General features: G+C 37.5%; 1 protein-coding gene across 2 annotated transcripts in view; it reads right to left on the bottom strand.

The window, feature by feature from the left end:
• The window catches only part of mthl1 (methuselah-like 1), a 269,222-nt gene extending 254,977 nt beyond the window's left edge, over positions 1-14,245 (bottom strand). For both annotated transcript variants that reach the window (XM_069813100.1, XM_069813101.1), the window contains exon 1: positions 13,086-14,245. In XM_069813100.1, coding sequence (XP_069669201.1) covers positions 13,086-14,181 — 1,096 coding nt within the window. In that variant the 5' untranslated portion in view covers positions 14,182-14,245. The remainder of the gene's footprint in view (positions 1-13,085) is intronic.
• Between the last annotated feature and the right edge of the window lie 216 nt (positions 14,246-14,461).

The raw sequence follows: 14,461 nt of genomic DNA, 5'->3' as shown, positions 1-14,461 counted from the left end.
GAAAATATACAGGCCTAATAATAATAATAATAATAATAATAATAATAATAATAATAATAATAATAATAATAATAATGTAAAGGATACCTGTAATACGGATTCCCCTCTGTAATACAGTAGAGCGTCTCGTTTAGACTTAGACAAAGTGAAAACGTAAACAAAGTGCAGGTAACGTGTGGGGGGAGGACAAGCCGTACGATAAACACGAGGGATGCACAAGGCTTTAGTTACAACAATTATAGCGGAGCATTAATTGAAATTATATTTTCCAAAAACACACAAAACAAAAGAACACTAATTGCATAACGTTATCATATACTGTACTCCAACCACGAGAAAGTCTCCAGGGAATGAGAGGGAGCGGGGTGATGCTGTGAATGAATGTTGTCATAAGATGTCGTAAGGTCACACATGTGGATACTCGTATCTCTATTGGCTAGCTCTCACAGCACAAACAATAACACTGATATACACATGTTTATACTACCCTAGTTATAAAATTAGATCATGGTTAATCTCCTAGTCTTTTAATCCCTCCACACAGGAAATAACATATGCAGGAGAGCGCATGATTTTTAAACTGACGCTATAACTCTAATATTATCTACCTACTACGCTCCAATAGATGACGCAATAGTAAGCACATTCCTTTCACGGTTTAACTCCTGGTTGGAGAACAGTACACATTTTAACAAACAAGCAATTGTAACGTTGAAATAATTCAATATAACAAATCAAATTTTGCTACTTATATGATGTTGCTTTCAAGCAGCATTTTTTACTGTCCTGAATTTCATTCTCTGTAAGACTAACATAATATCACCGTCTTCTGTGGCCGAATTAACAAAACTACAGTATACTGATCTGAAGTGACAACACTATTTCCTAAACATAATTACATAACTGTAGTTTTGTTAATTCGGCCACAGAAGACGGCGATATTATGTTAGTCATACAGAGAATGAAATTCATTACCGTAAAAAATGCTGCTTGAAAGCAACATCATGTAAGTAGCAACATTTGATTTGTTACCGGTATTGAATTATTCAACGTTACAATTGCTCGTTTGTTAAATATGCATAGGATAACGTTATGCAATTTGTGTTTTTTTGTTTTGTGTGTTTTTGGAAAATATAAATTCAATTAATGCTCCACCATAAATGTTGTAACTAAAACCTTGTGCATCCCTCGTGTTTATCGTACGGCTCGTCCTCCACCTCCACATGTTACCTGCACTTTGTTTACGTTTTCATTGTGCCTAGACGAGACGCTCTACTGTATGAGATACATTTCCGAATTTTGCCCAGAGGCTTTAACATTCACTTATAAATTACAGTAGTTCCTCGAACGTATATACCGAGTTCGTATTTGTCTATTGTAGTAATAATGTATCCGATGTTAACAACGCGCAGAGCTGAGGTGTCCCGGGTTAGATTCCCGGTGCCGGAACGAATTTTTCTCAAATTAATAGGTATCTACATGTTGACTACTAACACAAAATAGTAGTTTTGATTATTCAATGAGAATGGCGAGACCTCATATATCAATATATGTGTATACATGTAACTCTGCCTTCAGATCAGATCTGCAGAGACCTGTCCCCACCCACCTGTAGAATTATTGTTATCCTAACATTACGTCCATCTGAGTGTGTATACGCCAACCAAAGCACACCAGCTGGCTACGTTAAGGGTATATGTACGTGAACGACCACAAATATTATCAGAAAATGCAGCCTCTAAATTTATAAAATTTTATAAGAAAATGAACTACAATTGGACAAAAATTACAAGGTACCACAACAAGACTTATTAGAACTTAAATAGCTGATAAAAGTGTAAAAAAAGGTTGTTAATAATATTTTTCAAACCAGTTTTATCAGAGTATGAAAAAAAAACTCTCCACTTACATCATTTGGTAGCCATAACATTGTTATGGTCTCTCTGATATCTTTAATATTTTTCCTGCATGTAATAAATACTTATTTCTGAAAAGTAGACTACTCTCAAACATGTAGAGTTGTTTATTTTAATACAATTAATTTTTTATTTGTCCTATATAAAATATATTAAAATTTATATAATGTTTTTCTATTTTCATAGAAATGGATTGTAGTCTACCTTTGCATAAATTCATGTTAAATCAGTGTACAAAATTTCAGAATTCTATCTCTAAAGGTTGTGGAGTTATGAAGTAATATGTGAAAATTTTCAAATTTTGGAAAATTTAATTTAAAGTAAAAAGTGAATTCTTAAAAATACTATTAGTAACTTTTTTTATACTTTTATCAGATATTTAAGTTGTAATAAGTCTTGTTGTGGTACCTTGTAATTTTTGTCCAATTGTAGTTAATTTTCTTATAAAATTTTAGAAATTTAGAGCCTGCATTTTCTGATAATAATTGTGATCGTTCACGTACATATACCCTTAAGGCTCGCTGAGTGTCCTGATTTCGCAGCACGCAACCCCTCTAATCCCTAAACCAGCCACACACGCGCATCGGGGAATATCATGGAATGGAATTATGACGATATGGAGATCGGACGAAATGATGTTGATGCCTAACATGGAGAAACAGTAGAACCCTAATTACGACCGTATCCGCCACCAGTGTCGCTATGGCCTAACCACCTGCGTGACAATCTTCAAGGACCACCCAGTAGGACGGAATAAGTACTGCTGTGTGATTATGTGGCATTCTTTCACCCATGAGATCGGTACGGCTGCCGACATGTACAACTCATTGGATATAGTACTAATTTCTATAAAGGAGACAAAAATATCCACTTCGATACAGGGAATCAAGCCTGACTCTGCTGAAGTTGTACCCAGAAAGGTACCGCACTACTCGTATCACAACACTCCTTATGCTTTACTTCCAAGTCGTTCGACGTTAATTTCTTCTAATCCAACCTCTAATTCTGACTGCATACCTTCGCACCTTAGCCTTGGCACACGACCTAACCGCAACGTTCGCCGGAGGAGATAAAAGTCTGCTATATACTACGCCCTATATTGCGAACAGAGAACGGCACTCTGATACGATCCTCGTGGTTTATTTGTAAGAGAAAGCATTGGTATGTACAAAGTTGTTTCAATTCTTATTCCGCAGTATTAAGGTTGATTTTGAATTTGGAACTAAAATATAGTAGTAGCAGACATTAATAATGGAACAGAGGGTTTTGACAATGAGTTATGCTTATCAATGATGACTCGTGATATTTTTTGTATGTAGAATATGAGATTGATGACTGATGATCAAGACAGAAACTAATAATAATAATAATAATAATAATAATAATAATAATAATAGTGCATACGCAATTAATTTCTTCCTACAGTTAAATTCTTCTAAATGATCAAATACAACTTCAGATATTCTTTCGGCAGTCCTGCCATCTGAAAGTCCTGTTAATTTTTGTGTTTTATTGTAGCTTATTTTATTTTTATGTAATTTTGTTTTTTATTAATTTTATTTTTTATTACATAATTTTAAATTATTTATTATTTCGTTTATTCCGATCTTTTAAAATTACCAATGAACTGCATTTAAGGAGGCTGCAAGAGTACTTGAAAATTCGTATTGTAGTCTCTGACAAGGTCTCCACCACCCAGCAAGAAGGGTCGTAGTTTTAGGTTATACGGTCACATCCTCAAACGCGGTTAAAAGTTAAGCCATACCCTGCCCTCCGCATCCTCCCCTGTCCTTAACTTCACTGCTAGAAAAAAAACCGTTTGCTGTAAGATAATTGGATGGTTCCTCGGAAAGTATTTCTAAGGTCGAAGATGTGCAGTGGCGACAACTCACGACAGAAAGTGGAAGTTTGAAGAAAATTATTATGTCGGGTAAAAGGTAAAAAAAAGGTAGAGGTAGAGCCCCAAGCTTTCCATGACCTCGGCACCACGCTCTGACTGCCTTTTACCCCCGGGAAAGACCCGGTACTCAATTTTATAGGAGGCTGAGTGAACTTCGGGGCCGTTCTGAAAGTTTGGCAACGAGAAAAAATCCTGTCACCACCTGGAATCGAACCCCGGACCTTACAGTCCGTAGCCAGCTGCTCTACCAACTGAGCTACCCGGCCGGGACGCATTAAAAATCAAAATCTGTAATTAAAATGTTTCCTATCCTCAGAGGCACGAAATTAAACTGTAGGATTATCCTCATATCCTTCATGGAGGAATCACCACTGATGCTTATGATTGAGAGGTACTGGTTTGTTTGATTATGGAATGTATTCTTCTCTTCCTGTTGTACATTGATCTCAAAGGATATTCTAAAACTCCCTTCCTATAGGACAGAAAATTATTATCCTTTTCACATGATTGCTTTCTGCTAGGACAAAAGTATTGGAACGCACTCCTTGAGTTAGTAAATAAATCCTTTGAATTAATACACAAAGTACTTGGTAGGTATCTTGTTGTTCAGTACATATTCTCCTCTTCATAGAGAGAAAGTGTGCTTCGATCAGCAACGATTACAGTGAACATTGGACGTAAAGAAACGGAGACCAGCCCTGAAATTAGAAATATACAGTGAACTCTGTGTATACTGAACTCAGTTATAGTGAACATTCGGCTATAGTGAACCTAAATCGTTGGTCCCGACCCGCATACATTAAAAAGTACATTAATATTTCCGTTTATAGTGAACCCTCGCTTCGGTTATAGTGAACTTGTATCCTGACAAATTCTTATTTGAATTCAGACCTTCTTGTATAAAATTGAAGTTTCTTACTTCTTCAGTCAAAGGAAGGTAGGATTAGTGATTCCTAAACAATGAGCTGTACTGTAAATCCAGGCAACGCGTGACGACTTTGCCTTATTCCACCCTTGAAGGATCTGTTCTCAGGCACACTACTGTTATTTCTAATCGTCCACTGTCAAAGAGTTGCTTTTTGTTCTCAGAAACATTTCCATTATAACGGATAGCATCGAAACAACGGAAAATGAAATTGCCTTCTTTTATTAAAACGAGACGGACATTATGTCCAGAGCATAAATGAAGGTAAGATTCTGACTGCTTTCAAACTCCATCAATCCCCTCTCAGTTTCCATTTAGTGACCAGAGAAATTCCAAGGCTGAGTACACAGTCACACCATAACAGCGTTTGTAATTTGTATCTGATCAGTCTGTTTCTAGTGTTCCAACAGTGAATGTACTGTATAAAATGTCGAAGCGTATAATGTTTTCTTTGGAAGATAAGGCGAATATTACAACTGGTCTTTCGCAAGCGGACGTGAGTCGACAGCATAGTTTAAGTAAATCAAATGTGAGCAACAGTATAGAGCATAGAGTGTAATCCATTCCACAAAAATGAAATATTTTATTTTCTTGTTCACAATTTCATTCATTTCTGTCATTTAAGGTTACGGAAGACACTTCGGATTTAGTGAATCTCGGATATATTGAATGAAACATACAAGTCCGCAGAGGTTCACTACAGAGTTTACTGTAGTACTAAAACTATTCAAAGGGGCAAAACTTATGCAGAGATCGCAGAATCGGTACAAAGAAGTCAAACAACAGTGTTCAATATTGTTAAACAACACAAGAAGTTTAAGATGGTGCAGAATCAATCCAGAATTGGCAGATCATCGAAGCTAAACCCAAGGGAACAGAGGAAAATAGTGCATCAAGTAAAGAAAACTCCAATGGTTGCTGCAGCAGAGATTACAGTACAGCTGAATTAAGATGTAGTTAAGGTCATTCATGCTAGAATTGTTCGGAGGGTTCTGAATAAGGCTGGGTACAATGCTAGAATTTCCAGACGAAACCCATTTGTTTCTAAGGTGAATTTACTTTCATCAAACCACAAAACTTTATTCCAAAAGTCAGTAGTTTTGTTTATCATTTGAAAACTGAAAGAGTTTCTTTTGATTCAAGGGATACGCTCCTATACTTTTGTCCTAGCGGAAAGCAATCATGTGAAAAGGATAATAATTTTCTGTCCTATAGGAAGGAAGTTTTAGAATATCCTTTTAGATTAATGTAAAACAGGAAGAGAAGAATACACTCCGTAATCAAACAAACCAATACTTCTTAATCTATAGTAAATATAAGCATAACTCATTGTCAAAACCCTCTGTTCCAATATTTATGTCCGTGACTGTATATTCCAACAATGAAGAATAAACTCTATGGGAAGTTTTGAAATTTTGAGATCACAGTTAGGCCCTATTCTCAGTGCAAATATTGTAATAGCCTGACGTATAAGTGTAAAATTAATAAGATGACAGCAACAGACGTTGGAATCATGTACATAAGGCATGACCCCTTGGGATCGTGTAACGAGCTGGGGGGATAGCGATATGATTTACAAAAATAAAAAGCCTTATTAACATGCATTAACATTAGGTTTTATTTAGAAACATAAACAACGCTGAATATAAAATAAAATATGTAGTAGTTATAAAGCAAAAAATAATTAGTGCGATAAATGTGACTTTTGAGAAAGCTGCTTCTCAAATCTTAACTCTATATTCGATATACACACTGATATAATTTTCAATTTTAAGGAGATTTCTCGCTTCTGTTTTGATGGCAATCATGGATGAGAAACTTATTTTTCATAAGTACAAGTTAGCAAGTGCTATCAAAAGTTTAAGAGCTTCTTTTGCAATCTGGAGGTATTCTTGCGTTCATTACAACGTTGTATTCGGTACAGCTTAGACACGAAGACAATGTTAGGTCAATCTAGAGCATCTACCAGCCATTGAACGAATATTGCACACTTCTATCACTGCCAATATGGCGCTATAATCTAAATTTTCAATACTTTTATCACAACCACAACACATTTCAAATCTTATTGTACCATACATATAGAATTATTACTACATTAACACATTTAGTATATCATGAAACATGTAAAATGTAATTATTATGAAAGTCGTCATAGCGTCTTCTTCGAATTAGTAGTACTAGTACGATCCACTTCCACTAGATAGAAACCGACACGATTGGCAGAGCCGGCAATACATGAAACAAAATTATACTAAATGTGAGGAATGTTACTACAGATGTGTAGTACTATGTGACAGGTTAGATTAGGTTTGATTAAGTGTGTAGTATTATGAGAAAGGTTAGGTTAGGTTTGAATAGTTGCGTATTATTACTATGTTGGCAACACTGAAACCCACTGTTACATTAAAGAAACATGGCGGTATTCTTCGTTCACACACGACACTGCCACCGGGTGCTTGCATTGCCACCGGGTGCTTGCCCACTTGCAGTGTAAATACATACATACATACATACATACATACATACATACATACATACATACATACATACATACATACATACACACATACATACATACATACATACATACATACATACATACATACATATAAGTAAGGTACGTATTTAGAGCGGGCTTATAGCTCTCCCAGTGATCACATCAATTTCTATTAACCAATACTAGGGGAAACGCGGAAATTCTAGTTGAAGCAAGTAAAGCGATTGGGTTGGAAGTAAATCCCGAAAAGACTAAGTATATGATTATGTCTCGTGACCAGAATATAGTACGAAATGGAACTATAAAAATTGGAGATTTATCCTTCGAAGAGGTGGAAAAATTCAAATATCTTGGAGCAACAGTAACAAACATAAATGACACTCGGGAGGAAATTAAACACAGAATAAATATGGGAAATGCGTGTTATTATTCGGTTGAGAAGCTTTTGTCATCTGGTCTTCTGTCAAAAAATCTGAAAGTTAGAATTTATAAAACAGTTATATTACCGGTTGTTCTGTATGGTTGTGAAACTTGGACTCTCACTTTGAGAGAGGAACAGAGATTAAGGGTGTTTGAGAATAAGGTTCTTAGGAAAATATTTGGGGCTAAGAGGGATGAAGTTACAGGAGAATGGAGAAACTTACACAACACAGAGCTGCACGCATTGTATTCTTCACCTGACATAATTAGGACCATAAAATCCAGACGTTTGAGATGGGCAGGACATGTAGCACGTATGGGCGAATCCAGAAATGCATATAGAGTGTTAGTTGGGAGGCTGGAGGGCAAAAGACCTTTGGGGAGGCCGAGACGTAGATGGGAAGATAATATTAAAATGGATTTGAGGGAGGTGGGATATGATGGTAGAGACTGGATTAATCTTAGTCAGGATAGGGACCAATGGCGGCCTTATGTGAGGGCGGCAATGAACCTCTGGGGTCCTTAAGGTATGTATTAACGTTTTGGAGGAAAATCTACATTTTTTAACCAACCTTTTTAAGATATTTATCAGACAACATATGAAAGTAGACTAACATAACCATATATCAGAAACTTCAATTTCACTTTTTGATTCCTTAAAAAAAATAATTAAAAATTATTCCATTTCTTCAAAATGCCATATATTTTCTAAAAATTACTCAATTTTGAAATTTCTTTCATTGAGTTATTGCTGTTTATGCGTACAATGCTCTGTACTAGGATTTTGCAGCTAACATTATTACAAAGAAAATTTTAGTCAAAAAAACGCCATTTCAAACGTTAATACATACCTTAAAAGCCAGTAAGTAAGTAAGTAAGTAAGTAATCATCCAAGTAATCGCTATCACGTCTAAGTCGAACCCTGATATCAGAATTCATATTAAAGACGTTATTTATCAATTTTTTTGTTATTGAAAGATCTTAAAGTTTGTGATGACATTAAAAGTGTCCTATCATCAACGCAGACAGCTATGCCAAGGCGTGTAATGTTTCTCTACGATCGGTTAAGAAAACCTGTGCAGAACGATTTTTTTACTCATACTTATTTGTCATTTGTTTTTGTTAAGCTAAGCCATTCTTAAGTATGCTTCTAACACATAAGTATTTTTTTTACTACGAAACTCGTTCATGTCACAATAACGTGTACATTTTCTACACACAGTAAAAATACATTAATTTTTTGCACTTTAATTTTTAATTTTCTCATGATTCAGAAAGTTGATAACTGTATAAACTTTATTTAGTAGTTACTATTTCAATACAATATTCTGAAAACACCTAAAAACAAGATACTAATTGTGTATAATGCTAAATAGCCTATTTGATTTCTCGTACTAGGTTTACATTACATACATTACATTAATACATTTGTGAAATGGCTAAATTGCGAAATATTATACATGATAATATAACCTAAAGTCTGAATAGTGTAATATGTTACTACTCAATGATGTATGCAATGGCGGGGTGAAGAGAACTGGCCACCATAACCCATTATCTCCTGGTTTAGTTACCTCATTAATGATGCCTTATTGTTGTCACTTATGAGTTTTAGACCTGTGTTCGGACAGTTGACTAAACAAAACAAGAATATTCAATAAGGTAATTCCTAGAAGACGGGCAAAATCCAACATGGCTGACGAAAACTACCAAAAACGTTCTGGCAACTATGAAGTCCAAATGTCACCAAACATTGCAAAATTAAAGATGAAAAATCAAATATACATTCATATTTTTAAAGAAGAACAAGCCCTCCAAAAAATGTAAATATATTTAATTTTTCGCCTTTGATTTTTTTGGCGTTTCGTGGCATTCGAACTTCATAGTTGGTAGTACTTTTCTGGCAGTTTTCGTCCGCACTTTACCCCCAAAAATCACTAAAACACAAAACAAAACATAATAATTTATCACCTTATCAAATAAAATTCAATTCACATTGACGTCTTCATCGACAACCATTTCACTTTAAATGACACAGGCTTTAAGGCAATCTAAACTTAAACAATGCAAGCAACAAAGAACTAAACCAACACTTTGTCGTACAGTCAACTTTGCATAAATAAACCACGTCTTTACACCAGTAGCGGCCGATGATCGAAATCCTCGGTGAGGCCAGATGCAACTAGTTTAAGTGCCTCCGATATAAAATATTTATTTGTGAGATTAATCATCATCATCATCATCATCATCAACCACAGGGATTAGGCCTATTGGCCTGTTCCGTCTTCAAAGTTTATGTCGTCTATCCATCTTGTTCTTGGTCTACCAACATTTCTGTGTCCTCTTGGTTCATAGTTCAGTATTACTTTAGGTAACCGGTCGTCATTCATTCTTCTTATATGTTGGTACCAATTATGTTTTTGTTGTTGTATTTTCTCAGTCAAATTAAAAATATTTAGTTGTTCTCGTATATTTTTGTTCTTTTGATGATCTAAAAGAGTGAGACCAGCAACACTTCGAAGGAATTTCATTTCGCTGGATTCAATTTTCTTTTTAGTTGCTCTGTTTATAGACCAATTTTCTGAACCATAGGTTAATAGTGGGACAGCTAACGTTGTAGAAAATTTTAGTTGTGTTGAACGTTGTGTTTTATTTTTTAAGGTCCTTCGTATTGTTCCACACATCTCTTGAAATTTACTCATTTTATTTTTGACGTCTTGTTCTTTTACGTCTGATATATTGCAGCCTAAATAGTTAAATGAGGATACCTGTTCTATGATTTCATGATTTAAAACTATTTTACATCTTCTGTGATCAACTCCTTCAAATGCCATTGTTTTTGTTTTATGATTAGAAATTTTAAGATTATATTTTTCCATTATTAATTGTAGTTGATAAGCTGCCACCTGTAAGTCATCCTCCGATTCTGCCATCAAGATCTGATCGTCAGCAAAAAGCATGGACTTCAATAATGTCGTGCCTATATTTATGCCGGTTGTTATTTTATTCTGCCATTCTTCTGTGGCTTTATCTATGTATATATTGAATAATGTTGGAGATAAAGGGCAGCCTTGTTTAACACCCTGATTTACAATTATTGTATCACTCGTTTTGTTTCCTTGGTCTTATACAAGGCTACTAACCCGGTCCATGGTGAACAGGGCAGACAGTTGTCATAACTGTACACACATGGATAATTCTCGACAGACGTGTCCAAGTCGCGGGGGTGGGCACCTTAATGGTGGCTAAGTTCTGTCGGGGACTCAGTGTCTCAGGGTATAATGAGACCCCCTGCACAGGGTAACATGCGAAGACTCCAACGGTCACCAGGACGACATGGGAATTTTACCTTAGTTCGGTTTGAGGAGCGGAAGGAGCAACCCTCGCTGTAGGGGTTGGTACACAGCGATGTTTGGCTGAAAACATTAAGGTAGCAGCCCTACCACCAGTCTTACCCTGCGCATCGCTCGTAACGAGGCCAGGGGACATCTTTATTACTGAGAATCTTCAAAGTAACAGCCGGACTGAAAACAAGATGACGACTAATGCTAAGAAAACGGTCAAACGAATAAAGGGTAACCAAATATTGAAAATCTCTACGTGAGATTAATTGTTATTGTTATTATATTATTAATATCATCATTATTATTATTATTATTATTATTATTATTATTATTATTATTATTAGCCTACTAATAATGAAAAGTAAAAATTTCACTCACCAAATAAGCTGTTATGCTGTGAGTTACAGTGATTTTTTCAGTGTGATGAAGCAACCCACATTATATGTTAAGAAAATCCCCTTTCTTTCTTTTCTTTTTATTTTTTTCCCTTGACAGCAACGAACAAGGCCAACAGAAAAGTTTATTTTACACCACATTATCACTTAACCATTTATGTTGCCTATACCAAGATGCAATAGAAACTGGCGTTTTAAGATTATCCGTTAGAAAAATTGTCAGCGATGTTGTGGTATACTGTCTCTTTATTTAAAACTTCCTTTCCTTCAAATTATTTCTTCTCAAAATAGGACACTCTAACAATGAATTAACTACACCAGCATTATTTCTCGCATTTGTTTCTGTTTATATTTTCTCGAAATACATAACATTGGCCCAGATTCGAAATACAATAGTATAACACCCTAGCTTAAGTCATTAATTAAGACATAAGGGGAGGGAATAGTGTGGGTCTCTGCCTGCCAAAGAGCTGAAATTTGTGTTATTTATGGCCTATTTAGGAAGACAAGTCACCATTGCTATTCCCACCCCACTCTACCCTTGAGGCCGGCCCATGGATGGGGGGAGTGAAACCTGACCAGGCCACGAGGCCAGACGAATTGTGCCTCAGCTACGTTTTAAGAGCAAGCTCAAAGCCCGCGAAAATACAGGAAATTCAGAAGCCACACCCGGCACGAGCGATTCTGGCCTCAGGAACAAATTTTACTGTAAAACAAGTCTATATACATCACAAGCCAGACCCGGCATGAGCTATCCTGGCCTCAGGAGCATATTTTATTGCAAAACAGGTCTATATACATCACAAAGTTTTCAAATGCTTCTACAGCGATATATGCTTCATTCAAATAACTAATACATTATATAAAAACACAAAATTTGATATCAGTTAAGCCAAGTGACTGAAGCCTGGCCTCACTTGCCTCAGTCAATCAGCCGCCACTGCTTTACACTAAATGAAATTCTCTTCGAACACTTATTACATCTTAACATCTACAGAAAATTCAGTAAATAATTCCTTTAAACCACAGAAAAACAGTTTTCTCCTCAACAATCAACACAATCCTTATTCACCGCGAAAGAACTAAACCAAAATCGTCACAAAATTTAATAAATGATTTCAGAACACGGATTCCTTCCTTTCCCTCTTACTTCAAAATTCCAACCTTGTGCACACAAAATAAATTATTGGTACTGAAAAGTGCCTTTTCGTAAGCATGATGATGCGCATTCGACAAATGCAGACAAATCTACAATGTAACATCACTCACGTCAAACAAACAAGAACAACTGACAACGTCATTATCCATTCAAAATTAATGAAAATTCTAGAATAAACCAACCAAATCGAAAGAGAATCACAAAAATCATAAAATGACAAACTTTCAATAGCTTTAGCCATCAGACACAACATAACACCACTCACGTCAAACCAAGAACAACTGGCAACGTCATTATCCATTCAAAATTAACGAAAGTTCTAGAACAAATGACAACTATAACCAATCAAATTAAAAGAAAATCACGGCGACACCTAGTATAAAAACCTAGAACTAACATGTAAAAGTCACTAAAAGATCACTAACACTCGCAGGAACGTGGAAATCTGAAGAGGAACTTAATTGAAGTTCTCAATAAATCATGCCATCCAATAAAAAATACTGTTTCTGTGGACTGTAACACTCACCTATAGTGGTGCAGAAGCCACCGGAAACCCTGTCATCCGCAAGCTGAGTGATCGCGAGGAGGAGGTCGCCCACGAGGAGGCAGGCCACGTGTCCCGTCTGGCACTTCCAGTGGAGCATGTGGTGGGAGCTGGGCAGCAGGCAGCCGGCGGCGAGGGTTGCAGCCAGGAAGAACACGGACAGGAACAACCCGATGGGGTACAGCGCGAACCTCAAGTCCCAGTCCCTCTGCCTCCGCTCGTTCCTCGAGGGCAAGTTCCCGTGGCAGGTAAATACGCTCACCTTGTCACCGGGATGCTCCAGAAAATGTTCGACGCAGAACTCCCCGGGGCGTAGCGTGATCCTTGCCGCCGGCAAATGCAAGGATCCGTCGGCCTTGAATTCAGACTCCGGGTCGTCCAACTTGCCGGCCACCACTAGGTCGTGGGCGCTCTCGGTCCCGCAGGCCGGAAATCCCGTGGTCAGAACAATCGTTTGCGATTCTAAACGCAACGAAAAATTCGCCATCGTATCTTCGTTATTCGAAGACAACACAACACACGCAGATTTGGCGTCACTGTACACGGCTCCTTCACCACAACATTTCTTCACACGGGCTTTGACCTGTTTACTCACGGTATCGGAGGGGCTTTGGGGTGCCGTACTCTCATGCACAACACAATTATCGTCTGCACAAACAAGCGCCACTCCTGCATCAACACAAAAACTACCAGGTTCTAAGATTTTAGACACTTCCGTCATTAAAAGCGAACCGTTGTCGAAGAGAAGAAACGCCGGTGCTTGGGGATGTGAGCGTATGCTTACTACGTCACAACCGTTCTTGCATTTCGGTTTAGTAGAGTCCACAATCCGCCAGTGCAAAGGTGTAGTGCCGTGCTCTAAGAATGCTCGACGAGCCGGCGAGTACACCAGAGGCGTCCACGGAGATCCTGCGCCTCCAGAAGGCTTACATTCGTTATTTTCAGCCAGGACTTCACCGTGAGGACAGCACTTGAAGAGGATGACCTCGGCGGTGTTGCTGTTGATCCTGCAGCGCGCACCGCTCAGCAGCGCCAGCACGAAGACCGCCAGTCCATGCCAGCGGCAGACCCAACGCATGGCGAACACTGACTGTACACACCGCGGTTCCGTTACATCGCCCGGCCTCGCCACGCTCGCCTTGTCTTGCACACTGACTGGTCGCTTACTCAAGATTTCTAATGTCCGTCCCCTCCCCTCCCCACCTCCCGCACCGACCTAGTCCCTCCCCTACTCTGTGAAGAACTGCAGTGTTGCCAGTATACCTGGCGTAGTTCACCCTCTGTCTACATCCCTCTTAAGGAATGAGGATTCTTTTATTATGCAATACTGGGGTAACATTTTATAGCGTTACTGTTCT

The sequence above is a fragment of the Periplaneta americana genome, chromosome 16 (assembly GCF_040183065.1).
Source record: "Periplaneta americana isolate PAMFEO1 chromosome 16, P.americana_PAMFEO1_priV1, whole genome shotgun sequence".
In the NCBI taxonomy this organism is placed as follows: domain Eukaryota; kingdom Metazoa; phylum Arthropoda; class Insecta; order Blattodea; family Blattidae; genus Periplaneta; species Periplaneta americana.
This window is presented reverse-complemented; position numbering and strand designations above follow the sequence as displayed.